Source organism: Rattus norvegicus, chromosome 6, assembly GCF_021556685.1.
Source record: "Rattus norvegicus strain SHRSP/BbbUtx chromosome 6, alternate assembly SHRSP_T2T, whole genome shotgun sequence".
Classification (NCBI taxonomy): domain Eukaryota; kingdom Metazoa; phylum Chordata; class Mammalia; order Rodentia; family Muridae; genus Rattus; species Rattus norvegicus.
The window spans coordinates 131,013,470-131,030,879 of record NC_141539.1 but is presented as its reverse complement, the minus strand read 5'-3'; the positions used below and the strand labels follow the sequence as shown (position 1 = coordinate 131,030,879).

The 17,410-nt window shown below is 46.8% G+C and overlaps 1 protein-coding gene across 38 annotated transcripts in view; it reads right to left on the bottom strand.

Annotated features, from left to right (window-relative positions):
* Positions 1–888: 888 nt before the first annotated feature.
* The window catches only part of Vrk1 (VRK serine/threonine kinase 1), a 66,674-nt gene continuing 50,152 nt past the window's right edge, over positions 889–17,410 (bottom strand). For 19 of the 38 annotated variants that reach the window (XM_087553919.1, XM_087553917.1, XM_087553899.1 and 16 more), the window contains 4 exon segments: positions 16,611–16,669; positions 13,568–13,746; positions 5,592–5,736; positions 889–1,258 (listed from right to left, as the gene is read on the bottom strand). In XM_087553919.1, the coding sequence (XP_087410045.1) occupies positions 1,227–1,258; positions 5,592–5,736; positions 13,568–13,746; positions 16,611–16,669 (415 nt within the window). In that variant the 3' untranslated portion in view covers positions 889–1,226. 38 annotated transcript variants of the gene reach the window in all.

Genomic DNA, 17,410 nt, shown 5'->3' with positions numbered 1-17,410 from the left:
GGACCAACCGACACACTATTCAGAACTACAATCCTATATTCTAAGGAAACAGGAGTCTCTAAGCCCCCTTCTCCGTAGGACCCACGGCTAACTCTGGGACGCTGAGAAACCAGCCTCAGCTTTACACTTAGGACTCACCTTATTCCAAGAACGTCCGTGTCATGTGACAACTCAACAGCCCACAGAACCAGTCACAGCTCGGTGCTCCTGTCCAGCTACACAATGGTTTGCTTAGTACTGTCCTCACAGTACCCAGTCTTTAAGCACTGAGGTGATGACTTTGGGCCTGTCCTAGGCCATGTGAGTTATATTCTGAACACACCACGGCTGCCCACATTACCGGACACATACACACGGTACCAGCAAGCAACTTGCTTAGCCCTGACAACACGTGTCCAACCCTGATTGCTCTAAGTGTAATTTTTGAGGAAGGTCTCTTGAAAGTGTTTATAAACATGCTAAGTTTTCTGAGCTTTATACCCAAATAACTTGGAAAATACTGTGTATCTTACGTTTCTAACCACAAAAATCTTGCATCTAGTGTTGGGGGTGCGCCCTATAATACCTGCAGCTAGTGTGGGGTGCACCCTATGATCCCTGCAGCTAGTGTAGGGTGCACCCTGGAATCCCTGCAGCTAGTGTGGGGTGCACCCTATGATCCCTGCAGCTAGTGGTGCAGGACCACTGGGGGGCTGTCGAGTGTCCGCATGCCATTTATCCTGCATACTTACTCTTACATAAGCTGACTTTAGAATGTGGGGGCTTCTTTCAGACACGCTGTACTTACTGTGCTCTTTGTGCACACAGCAGGTATTCAATAAATGCTTGTATAAAAGAACAGAATCCAGGTAGACCAAACTTTATTGTCGCAACAAATTGTATACTACGTAAAGCAAAAGAGACCTTTATTTTAAGTTCTTCATTCCGTAAAAGCAAGGAGCCTGTAGAGAGCTCTGCCCAACCTGGGAAGCGCAGAGCGGCCAGAGCCAGCACACGCTCCCAAGTCCCAAAGCACGTGGGTTGTGACGACTAAAGATTTGAGACTTTATAAATAATCCTTCAATAAAGTACACAAAATACTCATTTTAATAAAGTTTGCTTTTCAAAAAAGTAGTCATTCAATTATTACTCACACCCCACAAGACTCACATGAAAATAAAACATAAAATAGAAAAGGAGGAAACAGTCAAATGAACAGGCAGAGAAGACGGTTTCTGGCATCTCAGTTATTGCTGGGCTTTCTTTCTGGTTCGTGAACCTTGAAGAGGAATCAGAGAAAGTCACATAAGTAATCATTAACTTACAAAAGCAAGGGATCAGAAATACAATCTCTTCATGTCTGACTGACTGACTGACGGCTGTGGAGATAAACTCCACACAACAGCCAAACTGAGCTGCCAGGTTACTTTCTAGGTTTAACCCACCAGTAAAAATGCCCCAGTGTTTCTCCCACACTCTGTGTTATGAATCTGAGACACTGACTTCCTTTATTACTTCCGAGTTTACACTTCCTGGGGACCCTGGGGTCACACGTGACACGGAGAGTAAGAAGTCCTCCCTGTAGGCAGGCACTCAGGCTCCTCCTGACCTAAGGTCCTGAGGAAGGAATGCTCCTATCCACCTCACAAGGGGTTCTGCTTCAAACCTGACCACAATGCCCAGCCTGGCCTCCTGTTCTTCCCAGCCTTAAGCTCTCTGGGCCAGGAACGACCAGAAACATTGGAATGAGGGCATCCCGGTATTCAAGAGTTAATCAACTTCTCTTTGGAAAAGAACAGGATTTTCTTTGAATCTGAGAAAAAATGTCTAATCCCACACAAGTAATTATAGTTTTTAAAGGTATTCTGATTATGGGCGTTTTCAGTTACTTAGCTGGAAAATCTGTTTTAAAATTAAAATTTTTTCAGATGGTTTCTGTTCAACTGTTGTTCAGTTCAGTCACAGCAAACCTTAGACTTCTGTGAGCACCGTCCCACCACTCACACAGCCTGTACAGTGCGGCTGACACAGCCTGTACACTGCGGCTGACGGGACAGCTGGAGGGGCTCGTGAAGTCCCACCCCTGAGCGTGTCAGGCAGTCAGTGATTGCTGGGGTAGTGGGAAGGAAGGAAGGAGCCTTGGCCCAGGACCCCATGAGAACAGATCAAACTCCCCGAGCAGGAGTGGGCTGACTGGGTAAGGGAACAGATGAAGACGGGAAAGCAGAAAGGGAATGGGGCTGGGATCTGAGGGGATTTGGGGGTGGGGGTGGGGTGATGGAGAGGGTGAGGGGTCAGCAGCATCAAAATACATTCTATATCAGAGTGAGCTCACACCATTGTCATGTATAAGTGACTCACGCTAATAATAGAAGAGCTACTGAACCTCGAGGAAATAAAAGGCTTTTGTGCTGAAACAAAACAAAACATTCCATGGTATATTTGAGGGTTTCACATATAAAATGTTAAAGTTACATCTACAAAGAGAATCAGAAACGCTGCCATTCTAGGACTGTCCTAACAGCCAGATCAAGATCGGCCACAACGCTGTTCTTACAGTGTCCTGACCACACTGCACTCTTAAGCGCGATTGCTTCTTGCCCCTGTGGTCTAGACTTAGCATTTCTTGCTGCAATTCCAAATGCTGCTGCCTCCTGGAACCTAAAGAAAATCAGAACTGACTGTCACCAGGAGGCTGATGGATTCTGCTATTCTTATGTCTCTAATATTACAACCATGTTCATAACGCAATACAGTTAGTAACAGAGCCAACTGCAAAACTAATGTGTAAAATCTGATACTTGAAAAATAACATACTGAGTTTGGGGAAACTCGTCCATCTTTTCATAAATCAAGGTGAAAGTGGAAAGGATCTCAGCAAGGTTTTCTTAGAAACATCTGGTCCCTGGCAGGTGGGTATTCTCCAAAGAAGCTCTTCAGACAGGCCCAGCCTCAGTGCTTCACAGCCAGCTAACCTCCAGAAGAGCAGCCTCTACTGTCCAACAGGGGACAGCCACAAAGCCATAGGCATCATGGCCACATCAATTAATTTCTAGTATAATTCTGGAATATTGGCACAGTTTTAAAATGCCAGAATACACATAGTTTTTAAGACTTATCATTTTGTGAGGGGGGAAAATTACTTGCAGCAAATAACCAAATTTCTTCAATTGGTAAAAATTACGCCTTGCATAAAGATAAAAGGCTTAGAGGCCTATTCTCCCGTCAGTGCCCGTCACCCCCTCACAGCCTGCGCGTCATACACAGAAAGCTTTCAGAGTACGCTCCCACACAATAGACCCCCAACTATTCAAAATGAGTTTAGGTGTATCAAGAAAATTACACACGGCTCTAAAATGGTCTAAATAGATATTAAAGGAAAGTTGCTCCCATTTTGCAAGGCACAGCATTCTAAAAGATCGCTCGGCGAGAACAGTCTCTTACCACACTGTAAACCATAAATTGTGTTTGAAAATAAAATTGTTAATGAAGAAAGTGACATTTGTAAAGCTGCCATTAAGGCAACCATTCTTGAAATACATTTAAGACACAAAATCCTAAAGCCCCAAACCACAAAATTCATTGAATTGATCCTATTTCTCAAAATATTAAAGAAGTCAAGCCCAGCAATGTGCCTTCTCCACCCAGTGCCTCAACTGGTGAATACAGTGTACACGTCTGCACAGACCTTGGCCTGCTGGCTTGTTTGGTTTGTTTTTTTTCTAGAAGCAATAACGATTACCAACCACCTCAGGCAATACTTCTCCCCATGAATATTCTGACAGTAAAATAACTACTCTAGTACTTTAGGGGGAAATAGCCTTCAACAAGAAAACACAAAAGTCATTTAAGCAAATGCTAGGCACACTGGTGGGCCTCTTTAATCCCAGCTCTTGGGAGGCAGAGGCAAGTGGATCACTGTGAGTTTGAGGCTAGCCTGGTCTACATAGAGTTACAGGCGTGCCAGGGATACATAGGAAGACTGACTCAAAGAAAACAAAAAATTAAAATAATTCTGAGTTAGCATGAATGTAGAACCTAATTATTCTTCATTATCTTATAAAGTTACAGTAGCCTAGGGTGGTGGCACACGCCTTTAATGTCAACACTTGAGAGCAGAGGCAGGTGGATCTCTGAGTTTGGGACCAGCCTGGTCTATAGTGCATGTTCCAGGATAGCTAAGAAGCTATCCTGAAAAACCAAAAAGGAAAGTGATGCAGCAACGCAGTCTGAGTAGGCCTTATGGCAGGAGTCACAGCTCAGTGACACTTTCTTAGCAGCCTGCCAGCCACAGGGACTACAATCCTACCCCAAACTGGCAGGACTAAGACAAGTTCTCATGGTTACAAGTAGAGTTTTAAGTCACGCACTCTCAAAACAAAGACATCTGTGTTCATCAAGCAGCATACAGGCTGCCGACACCCACAGGCAGCTAAGAAAGCCTGTCGGACTACAGCACATCTGGGACCTGTCTGGATCGACTCCTGGCTTAGCCTACCACAACCCGGGGCTCGAATAAGCTCCTATGAAAAGGGATGCTTTAACGCTTAAGGGTGTGTTCAAAGTAGAACAGAGCTGTCTTCATCAGTGCTACTTAGTCCGTCCCCACTCACTGTCAGAGCTGCTGCAGCCCGCCTCTGGCTGAGACGTGCTTCCATATATTGCTCCTTGGGGCTCCTCACTTCCTAATAACAAAATGAACAAGACAGGGGAGGAGGCAATAAAAAACAAACAGTAGCAGACGGGAGACGGCAGCGTTAGAAGGAAAGGGATGACTGTGAAGCAAGCGCTGGCCTCCGGAGTGAATGACATGCCCCTAGCTCCCAGGGTAAATGCCGATGAATCTAACCAGATTAGATCCATAACACAGACGGGAAAATACTAATGAATCTGGATATAGGCGGCTGCCTTCCAGAACTTGATTTCCAACATGTACCAGGGCCAGTGTCAACAGAAAGGCAAACTATAGTGTTGGCCTCTGTCACTGGGGCATTTATGCTACTGTGACCTTTTTGCATAAAACAAGGCTATTTATCAGAAATTAAGAAATGCCCAAGGACCAGCAAAATAATAAAACTGAGAGAGAGAAAAAAGTCTTTTAAAAAGCACTCGGTCCAAGAGAGCAGCGCTTGGGAATACCCGGCACAGCAGACCACAGACCACGGCCAATCTCGGCTGGCCCGGGGATGCCTCTGCTGACACCACCCCTAACTGTGACTTTATGGGCAGGAACTGCAGCACCAGCCCCTAAGTAGAAGTGACTTCAAATCTTTGCTTCTGCACCCCTTGCTTTAAACAGTGAAGTTTCAAAGCCTGAATCCTCCCCTCCTGACCGGCATGAGTGCACAACCCCACCCATCCCGGCTGAGGTGGCTTCCAGCCCAGAGGCAGTGCTGGTTTCTCCCAAATCTCTGCCCCAACTGCTATGGCTCGGGAGTGACATAAGTGTGTGTGGAAGACACCCCTGTATGCACAACGCAGTGCAAACCCTATCCCCAAGGTATTTTATACTCAAATTGAAATATTATGACTCGCACGGCCAGTCCATCAGGCAGCGGGAGGAAGTGCGGCCTGGGGCTACCCAGAAGCAATAAGCAAGGGGCTTCACTTACGAGTCTGTATGGCCTCTTGCGCCTGTGTGTCTGCGCACTCCATGTCTTCCACGGCGCACACTGGGCTTTCTTCCACAGCGCACACTGGGCTTTCTTCCACAGCGCACACTGAGCTTTCTTCTTCCACAGCGCCTTTCTTCCGCTTCTTACATAGAAAACAACGTTCAAAAGAAAGAGAGAAAGCAAATATACATAATTATACAAATTAACATATATATGAAACTATCTAAGGGTGGGAGACTCAAAAACACCCGAAGAACCCAAGGGAAGGAGCAGCAGCCTCCAGCCACAGCCAGCTGGGGTGTGGCCTTTCTTCTGCCACCTGAGTCTCACTGGTCAACAGGACATGAAATGTTTACCAACTTGCTGTCACCTCCACAGGCCAGTGACACTCACTCTTCTGCTTAACATGGGTGGAGGGAAAGGCAGAGGCTGTGAGCCTGAGAGACAGAAAGACAGACACCTCTCACCTCACACGTGGAATCTAAATTTGGTGGCAAATTCTGCTCATAACCCAGTGTTTCCCTAGAGTGCTTCTTATCAAATATTTGAGTTCCATAAACTCGATGTGTGAGCAATCACATGGGTCCAAAGCTCTCCTGCTCTCTGAAAGCCAATCGCATTCTCCACACTGTCCCTCCATCTTCCACGTTCTCGGCTGTGGCATCAGGAGAATGTGCTTGCACTCCACTGCCTGCCACTTCTCGAAAACACACGGAGGCACACTAATCCAATTCTGTCCCGAGCCATTTGTTTAGATAACAGCTCTCTATAGGTGTATCTATAGAGGGTATCTATAGGTTTATCTATAGAGGGAAGTTGGCAATGAGTATACAAGTTTGTGGTTTTCATGTAGCCTTATCCTATGTAGGTACAGATGTAAATGTGTAGGGCTCTGAATTCTCACTCAGAGCCCAAGTTCCCTGACGGAACTCTGCATCATTTAGGAAGATGTTTGACACAACCAGACTCACGGCATGATGCAACAGGATGTCCTCACTTCACTGTAGAGCAAGTAATATTAAGTTCAACTTCATCTGAAAGTGTTCCTTGCTTCAGGCCATGCTGTGTACAGCTGCAAAAGACAGCACGTGCTGACAGCACAGCACTCTTCCCTAATGGTAGCCGTGGGCTCCTCCCTAGATAAGGAAGCCTGCCTGTGCCGGCAGCTAACACGTTTCATCCCCAGTGCCGAGAACCACTGTCCGTGCATGACGCTCAACTCCACAGTTTTGAGGCATGGATAAGGTGGCAGCAGAAAGGCCGGAATCAGAGAATCCTGCTGCCACATACCTGGTGGAAGGGCCCCACACCCAGAAACAACCCGATTAAACCTTAAGGAATTTTCGATGGCATTCACCTGGGAGATTTGTGTAGGAAGGTACTGCTTCTCAAACACAGCCATGAGAATGACTCTAACTTCACACTGCTGATGAGGAGAGAATGCCTTACATCTTTCTTTCCAAAGTGTTGCTTCATGATTACCATCTAAACCCTGCTGGGCTGAACAGATTGGCTCGATAATTACACACAATAACTGCAGTGGGCAGGTAACCCTCAGCTGGCACGGGCAGCTCCCCCGTGAGAGCTTCCATATGCAAGTGCACTGACGGAGCGAGTTAGGTACGTCTTTCCTGCCGGTTCACAGGCCTGATTAACGGCGGCCAAGACTCCAAGGTTAGCGTGTCAGCAGACTTGTGATGCATTAGGCAGGGATAAACACAGACACTTTTGTTCCTTCAGACCAAAATTAAGGAGGAATATTTCAGCACTCTACTCCACGTTCCAAACAGAACAGAAAGCAGAGTCTCCAGATTTTACAGGGTAGTTTTTAAATGCTTATTATAAAGGGAGTTAGCCAGTATTTCCTACCAAAGAGCCTAGCACGTTCATTTTGTTTTGAAGTGTATTTAAAAAGTAAGCTTTCTTAATCTCCATACAGGTGAATTACAAGGAATGAAAATCAGACAGCATTCAGGCAAGGAAAGGAACACCTGTGTATTGGGGACAGTGGTGGGTCACATTCATCCCCCCTCCAGCTCCCACCCAACTTTCTGATAGCACGTGCAGTCTGGGTAGAAAGGGCCCGTGGTCTAAGCCTGCCCAGTTTAACTTGGGTCATACAGCGGCACACAAAAATCCCCAACAGCAAACTGCTGAGGCTTCTTCTAAGCCTCAATCAGTCCTTAGACTTGGGGTAGGAAATATGGGCTCCCTTTGAAATGAAACACTTCCCAAGAGGTTGGGCCAATCTCTGATTCTGCGACAGTCTACACCATGTCTCACAGGTACATTCATTTGCATTTATAAATGAAACCAAGATACTATATGACACACAGGGGCAACTTAACAAAATACATGTGGGACAGAGTTTGCTTTTAATTCAACACAGAAAAAGTCTTGAAAAATGGGCTTATTTCAAAGGTCATTAGTAATATACTACACATTATATTATTAAAGTGTTCAGATATGCTAGGTTAAAATTTAGTTAATTAGCTGCTTCTCACTTCCAATTTAGAAACAGGAAGAGAAATCAGCTGGATACATTTGGACTGAAAATTTACTAATAGTCTAAACACTGACTGGAGACCAATAAAGCTGCTTCAACAGAAAGACAACAAAAATCTTCAGAGGCAAAACCAGAGACCAGCTCCTTGCTCAAGTCAAGCCTGAGATCATGGCAGGAGACCAGGCCTAAGAAATAGCCCCAGACCATGGCCATCATCAACCACGCAGGCGATGCCCTGGGGTGCCCTGCCCCTCACTGCAGCCATCAGACGTGTCACTGTAAAAACAAAACGCCTAAACTTCCCAGGCTTGGTGTTGACCTGCAGGCACAAACACACATGCCAACTCGATGAGTCAGAGTCCAGTAAGGTCACCGAACAAATGCGCAGTTCGAAGACGACTAGAAGTAACTGGGGGAGAATGGCACAGGGACATAGATGACTAGAAGTAACTGGGGGAGAATGGCACAGGGACACAGACAACTAGAAGTAACTGGGGAGAATGGCACAGCTCACAGATGACTAGAAGTAACTGGGGGAGAATGGCACAGCTCACAGATGACTAGAAGTAACTGGGGGAGAATGGCACAGCTCATAGACGAGATGACTAGAAGTAACTGGGGGAGAATGGCACAGGGACACAAACGCGGGGTGCCACAGAACCTGCAGACCAGCAGACTCAGTTAAAATGCACTGCGTGGAAACAGTGGAGAGATACAGGAAAGCCAAAGAGAGTGCGCACTCTGTGGTTGTTGCCCGGGGACAAGGAGCTTACCCACTGCAGCATGTAGCAGAAGCGGGACAAGTGCGTGTGCGCGTTATAGCCACTTTCACATCCCTCTCCCTCTGACCTACGCTTGTCCAGGGTGGGGGCTCAGTCTTGCCCTTTCCTAACTGCACCAGAAAGCACCCCAGTCCACAAAGTATGCACAGCACAGAGCAGGCTCCACCTGTACCATCCACGGCTTGTTCTGGAGCATAGCTGTGTCCCTTTGGCTCAGCCCCTCAAGGGCCCAGAGAAGGAGCTGTTAGAGGCCCTCCTGGCATTTATGAAAAGATCAGTTAGTCAACAGATGAGCAGAAACCCCTAGCCAGAGCCTATAGGCACCTCAGCTGCACGAGTTTCCTAGTAAAGCAGCAACTCAGACCCAGAAAGCTCCAGGTGCCCATGTGAGGACAGCATGTCTGAGGACAGCACGTTTGAGGACAGCACACGCTACCCTGCAGAGAAGGCTCTCCAGGACAAGTTTCAGCACAATGAGCAGACTTGACAACAGTTAAACTCAAGATGCTTCTAGAGTCAGAGACCTTAGCTCTAGAAGTTAAGTCTGCATTCTCTACCATGCTGGAACTAACGGGATACTCTCCTCGGAGGACACTCTTGCAGCACTAACATCAAAAACTTAACATGCTTTATGGACGATTCAAGGGAAAAGGCAAAACAGGCAATGAGTTATACCTTAATTATCTGTAAAATCACTAGGAGATTTCCTTTAAGTGCCATGAGCTTCTCTGAGGAAAACTACATTATAGCTATAGAATGGTAGTTGCAAGACCCTAGGCAAATCAGTTTGCCCTTTTTTGAGACTCCCTACCTGCGCGCACACACACACACACACACACACACACACACACACACGCATGCACACACGCACGCACGCGTCATCATTTGCAGGGTTGGGTGGATGGATATGTGGGTACATGTGTGGGTACCTGTGTGGGTACATGTGTGGGTACATGTGTGGACAGAAAACAAGAGGAGGCCAATAATACTGGAGCTGGCACTCTACTTCACAATTACATGGATACCGAAGATCGAGCTCAGGTCATTGGTTTGCAAGGCCAGGGGAAGGAACCCTCACTTCAGAGCTGTCAGCCTGACTTTCAGTGTAACAAAGTGTCTCATGTGGATGCCACAATGTCCACCTGAAAGCGGATAGAAGGTGGCTCTGTAAGGTGCTTCTGAAGCAGAAGGGATAGCCTGAACCTTGAAGGGTTACTTACCAGCAGTATCAAGTCCTCTGAACCCTCAAGGAAGAAGAAAACCCTGAGGCACCCACTGCAGATGTGATAACATGGTCACACTTTAGAAGTCTTTCTCCCTGAAGATCAGTAAAACCAAACCTTTCCCTTCCATATGGTGGTAGGAACCACCCCAGGCCTTGTGAGGACAGTTCCTTTTTTTTTTTCCTTTTCTTTTTTTCAGAGCTGGGGACCCAGGGCCTTGTGCTTGCTAGGCAAGCGCTCTACCACTGAGCCAAATCCCCAACCCCGTGAGGACAGTTCCTTACAAAACACATAAGCCACTTTAGAATTACTAGTAAAAACAGTTCCCTTGGCCCACAAAACCCCAACTCACTAAACACACAAACAGCAGACATAGAAACCAGGAGTCCTGCACCCATACCAATCAACAGATTCAAAGGAAAATGTACCACAAACTCATTGCTGTGGTGTATATGTGATACATATGTTTTAACATACATTATGTTGTATAGATTATTTCATACCAATTATCATCTTGTCTTTTGCTGCAAATCAGCGTTTAGCAAACCAGGACCATTTGAAATCTATCACATATGCACTCGTCAGTAAAATCTAAACCAGGCTTCATCTTTATCTATCCAATAGCCAAAAGCTGAACTCAACTTCAAGGCTGGCAGCTCAGTTCTTAAGACGGTGGCAAGAGAACGGAATGAAAACACTGCTGTTTTCTGAAGGAAGGGAGCAGGAGAGTTACGCGTAGGCACACAGCACCGATACCGCCCTCACTCTGATGCTTGCATGTGTTACGACGGTGCTCAGCATCCAGGCTCCATTTTGTCTTGTGACAGACAAGCTTATAAGCAAGGAAGAATGCACTATTATTTCCACAGAGAATGTGTTTTTAAATTCATCCCTTATCAATGCAAAGGCATGCTGAGCATCCTAAACCTTGGCCATGATTAAAGACCACTGAGTTCACTGACTGAGGACATCTGAGAAGACGCCCTTGTGTTGCTTCCACAGATCAATTCTCTAAGAGCTCAGGCACTGACACTGCACCAAATGGTCTCCTGTGCCTTCCTGAACATGAAGATCAAACAGGGTGTGTGTGCCTCACTGGCACATACAAAAACTGGTTGTGGAGCCAAAACGTCTACTTAAAACCCCAAATGCTCAATACTGAATACTGGATAGGCTTACTTCTAAACAGGCTCCCATCTCCACGGATCTAGTCAGACCCCCGCCTCTGATGCACAGTAGGCCTCACCTGCAGCTGCATGGCAGAAGCACCTCAGAAGCCCATGCACCTGAGGCTGAGGCCCGCCCCATGGTTTACACTGGTGTAGCTGGTGTGAGCAGTGCAGTCCACAGCAGGAAAGCGCCAGAGTTCTGAGGTGATCCAACACCAGTCAGTACCAGGACAATCTTGAAATTCTGCATTACATGACCTGAGGTATTCCATTAAAAGGACCTCCAGACCAGACAGAAGAAGTGGAGAAGTCATGACACCAGAAGTCCCCATGTGGCCCCCAAGCTCTCACATCTCTGGTGACAGGCACTGTATGGAACCAGTGAGCAGGTAATAGCGTTCCAACTGGAGTGAGGAGCAGAACCTAAGGAGAACTATGGGGTGGGGCAGGGAGACACTAAACTCATGCACACACAATGCCCGTGCTCAGAGCTGTGATAAAACAGCAACCTCTACACACAGACGTAAGAGCGACCATGCCAGGAAAACAAGAAGAAACTCCCTGGCTTCAGTAAGTCACAGATGGGAGGCAGGCTCTTGGGCCTTACCCATCCATTCCTGCTCATCTACTGTCTTGGGAGAAGGGGAGTCACTGTCCTCAGCTGTGTCCCTGCTGATCCCACCAGGCTCCAATCCACAGCCGCAGACCTATGGCCACCCAGACCGCCCTGACTAAACTTAGTGCATCCCAGAACATATGGCACAAAGGTGAGAGAGTCGCCTGGAGGAATGAAGAAGCAAGGAGAGAAGAGCGGTCAGCATGCACTGTGTGCATATATTACGGTGCTGAAAACTAACTTAGTAATGAAAACAGATTAAGAGACCCAAAGAAAGTCACCAATTCCTCTAAACTGTGAAAGAGAAGTCACAATGAGGGAGGTGAGTTATTAAGCACATAGATCAGTGTCATGAATAGAGTTAGATGGGCAAAAAGAACTGCTATGCTGTGTCAGAGAAGGAAAGAGAAGCTGATTCCAGTTTCTCAGCAAAGACCCTGAGGGGAGATGAGGAGGAAGCACCTGTGTGCTTACAAAGACTAACTTCAAGTTCCAGAATGGGTGTCATGTCTTCAGGCAGGGTTCACTAAGCACCAAGCAGATATGAAGTTTAAACTAAACAAACAACACACACTCTCTCTCACATTCTGTGATGAAAAGCAGAATGCAGGGGTAGAATGAAAAGCAAGAGGCCTCAAATGTAGGGGGAAACCCAGAAATCAGGTAACAAACAAAATTACCCAAACTGGAAGCTGAGGGACAGCTCAGCAGTGACTTCGACCAAATCACTCTTTCAGTGAAGCAAATAACACCATTTGTGAGCTCTACCATTTATAACTACCATTTATAGCTCTCCTCAAAAAAAAAAAAAAAAAAAAAAGGAACTGAGCTCATACTCTAAAAGATGAGTCCAAGAGAAAGGACACAGAAACAATAAAAAGTAGGAAGAGAAATGCAAGGCTAGGGAGTGCTAACCACTAAGAACACAGCACACAGAGAAACAAGAGGACAGCTGCCCTCTTAACAACTTGAGAGGTGGGCTAAGGAACGGAGACATTCTCTCCTCTTGTGGGATAATGGATACAGACTCTAAGTGTTCACACACAAACGAGTCAAATTGTGTCAGAAAATCAGGTTGGGGACTTCTGAGAGATCTAAAACCTGAAGAAATGGGCCCAGATAAGCATTTAGAAACAGCTGCTGAAGCAGGACCCAGGAAGCACAGAGCCCCACTCAGGAAGGGAGGTGTCCTGTTCCGAGCCTCACTACACTAGGAATACTTCTCTGCAACTCTTCAGCAGTGATCCCCAATCAGAACAAGAGAGCCAGCACATGGTAGTGGTGAGCACCTTTACTCCCAGTCTGGAGGCAGAGGCAGGTGGAGCTCTGAGTGTGAGGCCAGCCTGAGAGAAACCCTGTCCCCACAAAGCAAAAAGGAAAAAAGAAAAAGTACTGGCCAGGTAGTAAGAGTGTGGGTAGAGTGTTGGACTGTACATTTAAAACATCTTTGAAAAGAAGACACCCCCTCTACAGTGGCCCACCTAGGACAATGCCAATGGCAGAAGTGTCATTGCCCTACCGAGACATCTGACCTCAGGTCACAGGTGAGGCCATTTCAGATACTGACTAACCTGCTCCTGCCTCTTTGCCCAGCTAAGGCCTCGCCTACGTGTACTGCCTGTTAGGTGGGGTCAAGGAGACCCAAAGCAGCGTCCTTCCTTCCACACCCAGACCCACCTTTGAAGCTGGTTTTGTGTTCACACTTCCGTTCTCCACAGCACTAAAATCCAGTTTGCCGTCATCCTTACTTCCTATAGCTTTTAGTCCTTGCAGAAGGATGTCACGTAGGTTTTGGTAAAGCGGCTTTTCAGTGTAGTCCAGTAGTTTCACAGTCTCCATGTACTTAGCGATCTCACCTAAAATAACAACATGGTCATTTTACTACATTAGGTCATGAACCCGCTATGCCCGTCTCACTCCTAAGAAGACAGTCACAGCCAACACAGAACTACCAGTGTGTACCATGTTGAAATAGAATCCGGGCTCTCATTCAGAGCTCAATGCAAAGCATGCCCGCAAGTCCGGGACTTTAGGTAAGTAAAGTAAACAACATATTTTGAGTTACAATGTAAAAGACTTTTCTGCAACCCTAAGAGACATAAGAGAACATAAATTAAATTTGGACACACACAAAATGTATATATAAAAGGAATTCAGAATGTAGTACACCTGAGTTGCAATGACACCATAAGTTAGCAGTCTTGAAAGAGAACATGCTATGAAGTGAGAAACAGAACCCGGAGAGCAGACTCAAGAACAGCAAGACAGGTCCACAGAACATGAGAAGAAACTTTACTGACAGGACCGGCCCCACTTACAAGCATCCACCTTGATGGAGCATCCACTGTTCTCCCATCATCAGTTCCCTGACATGCAACCATTGCCTCAGACCCCACCCAACTCCTGTGCTGGGAGTCTCCCTGGTCTGTCACTGAAAATGCTGCCCTCCTCCTCCCAGGCCAGGCCAGCATCTCATCAGTCTTCCTCCCACTCCACATCCAGCGCAGAATGTTCTCTCCCCAGGCAGGACCCATCACAGACACACATGTAAGCACTAGCTTAACTATTTAAGTGCCACAGTGTGCCCAGGCACTATCCTGAACAGTTGGTGGGGAGGTTGGGGGAAGGGGGGTGTTGAATTGCCAAACATCCACTATCTTAACTGGATAAAATGGAATCTAAAATACCCAAGACAATATGATCAAAACATACTGCATAAAGTTATGAAGCATACAAAAATAATAAAATTCTTTTAAAAAATATAAGAATATATAAAAAATATGGAACAAATATCAGTGTGTCTGACAAAAAGAACAAAGTTCCTGCTTTACAGGAGAGAACAGCATCCACCTTTGCCTCCATCTACACAGAACAGAGCAGCCAAGTATGTTTCAGCTGTACAGAAGGCAAGACAGCAAGGCAAGGGCATCAAAGCGCCTTAAGGAGCAAACAGCTCAGCTGCACTTGTCTCACAAAATGGTCTTGGTAACCAGACATATACTCCTAGCTTTTAGGAAGCTCAGGTAGGAAGAGCACAAGTTCAAGGCCAGCTAGGGCTACACGGAAAAATCAAGTACTGGGAGGGAGGGAAGGAGGGAGGGAGGGAGGGAGGGGAAAGGGAGAGGGGGGAGGGGACAGCAGAGCAAATTCCTACGGAGCCTACAAAGCTGCTAAAGCTAGTATATAGCTACGGCACAGCACAGAACACAGGGTAAACAGAACAGAGGGTAAATACATAAAGATCTGCCTTATTTTTAGATTCTGTTAAAAACTAGAAATGAAATGTTCAAACCAGAGCAGTTAACATAAAAAAAGCATCAATTACCCAATGTGACTGTGCAAAATTTCTGCAGAGACCAAAATACAACCAGAATTTAAGGAGGGATTTAATGGAAGAATTGCCACAGTGTGCTGGAGGATTCGGTATTGCAAAGGCAGTGGCTCTCAGAACTCAAACACAAAGCACTCTAAGCTCAGAGCCCAGCACACATGAGAGAGAGTGTGAAGCTGACATAACGGCACTAGAGCTCCAACAGGAACGCAGTGAGGAACCAGGTCAGAGCTGGGGAGAGGCACAGCAGTAGGAGCCCTGGCTACTTCCCCACGGATGTGGGCTCCAACCAACACCCACGAAGTGACTCACAACCATCTGAAACTCCTGTTCCAGGGGACCAAACACCCTCTACTGGCTTCTGTAGGAACTAGGCACACATGTGGGGTATAGACATACATGCAGGAAAAACACCCCACACATAAGTTTTAAAAAATTCTTTAGTTTAAAAAGAAAAAAAAAAAAAAAAAAGACCAAGTTGGGATTAAAACCAGCAACACTCAAGGACTTGAGGCTCTGGACACTGCTGGTCAAAGTCTTGAGGAGATGATGCCAGGTCAGCTGACTGAGCCCTTCTCACACAGTGCACGTGAGCTCTGGCAGCCTGTGGGAAGCTGGCGCTGTGCGGAGGGCAAGGTCTAGACGAGCAGCAGAGTATGTGAGTAATGGACACTGGAAAGCAGGCGCCACACAGACACACAGCAGGAGTCTGGGGGTCCTGGGGCCAGGATTGGGGCCAGGATGGATGGTGACAGAAGAGCACATTGCCATGTGCTTCCCCACTTCAGCCCTCGGCAGTCTTCCCTCAACCAGGAACCAGACACACTTCATGTCTCTAGAAGGGGAGGCCATTGGCATCCTTCTCCTATTTCAAGCTGTAGACTCTAAAAGTAAAAGCCAATGGCCTCACGATAACCAAAACGAGCTCACCCCAACTCCCTCTGAGATCGTCCTCCCAGTCTCCACACAGCTCGCTTCATTACCGCCTTCCTTCAGCTGCTACAGTAGCCCCTTAGCAAGGCTGTCCTTGGCCTCTCTGATCAACATTTACATTCTCCCCCTGCTCCCTGTGCCTTCTCCACATTCCCAACTCTATTTTCCTATTTTCTTACTCTGCACAGATCTACAGTATAATGTGCTAACAAAAATCCCTGATACACCCTGAGGGAGGGGTCTGGTGCAGCCTGCACAGACAGTACTCCGGCCGGTGCATAATACAACCTCCATAGACACTGCCTAAGTGAAAGCCAAGGGCAACTGCATAAAGCTCTGAGTGCACTGCACCTCCAACAGCAGCAGTCCTGAAACACCCAAACTCACACACAGGCTGAAGGCTTTTTCCTCGCAGAAAACAAAAACCATACAAAGGACTACGGAAGCCTTCCTTACCTGGCTTATTCCTCTCAGGAAAGCATTTCTCCATCAAAGCTGCGACATTGTCTCTGTATCTGCAGAGGAAGGAAGGAGTCCTTAGTTATGTTGTGGTCCCCAAGAGCCTTCAATAATAGGACACATCTCAGGAGGCAGTGCGTCTTAGGGGAACAGCAAAGTTCAAACAGACATGCTATCTAACCTGCACCTTCTAACTTACATCACTTCCAGGTGTGCTAACCCGGGCAGGAGGACTACTCAACAAGGCACTGCCTATGAAATAAAATAAAATAAAACAAAATAAAATAAAACAAAACATAATATAGAGAATAAAACTCTAGAGACACTATCAAGAAATGCTAACAAAACCCTGTCTGTGCCTCTCTCACCACATGGCAGGCAGGAGAGCTGGCCCCGGGATCATGAGAGTGGGAGAACTGGCCCTGTCCCTCACTGGCTGCAACACTCAGTAGAGTGGGCCCCGCATCTCTCCTGGGCAGCAGGGTAGAGGTGGCCCTGGTAGCAGCCCAGATCTAGGGCTTTGAATCAGCACACCCACAGGCGGGCCGGTCCTACAGATTGAAAACTAGATGATCTCCATGACACAAGAAGCAACAGGATACCCCAGAAGAATCCCAGTGAGGGTCCAGAATTGAGAAGTCAGAGGCCTCCCATTTGCAGCAAATGAGTGTAGACAAAGGGGTACAATGTGGCACACATTATGACACACTACAGCTTCCACAAGATTGTTTTCTCTGTTGAGGGGCCATGGGTGGAAGGTGGGTATGAGGGGAAGGAGAGATTAGTAGGATTGGGGT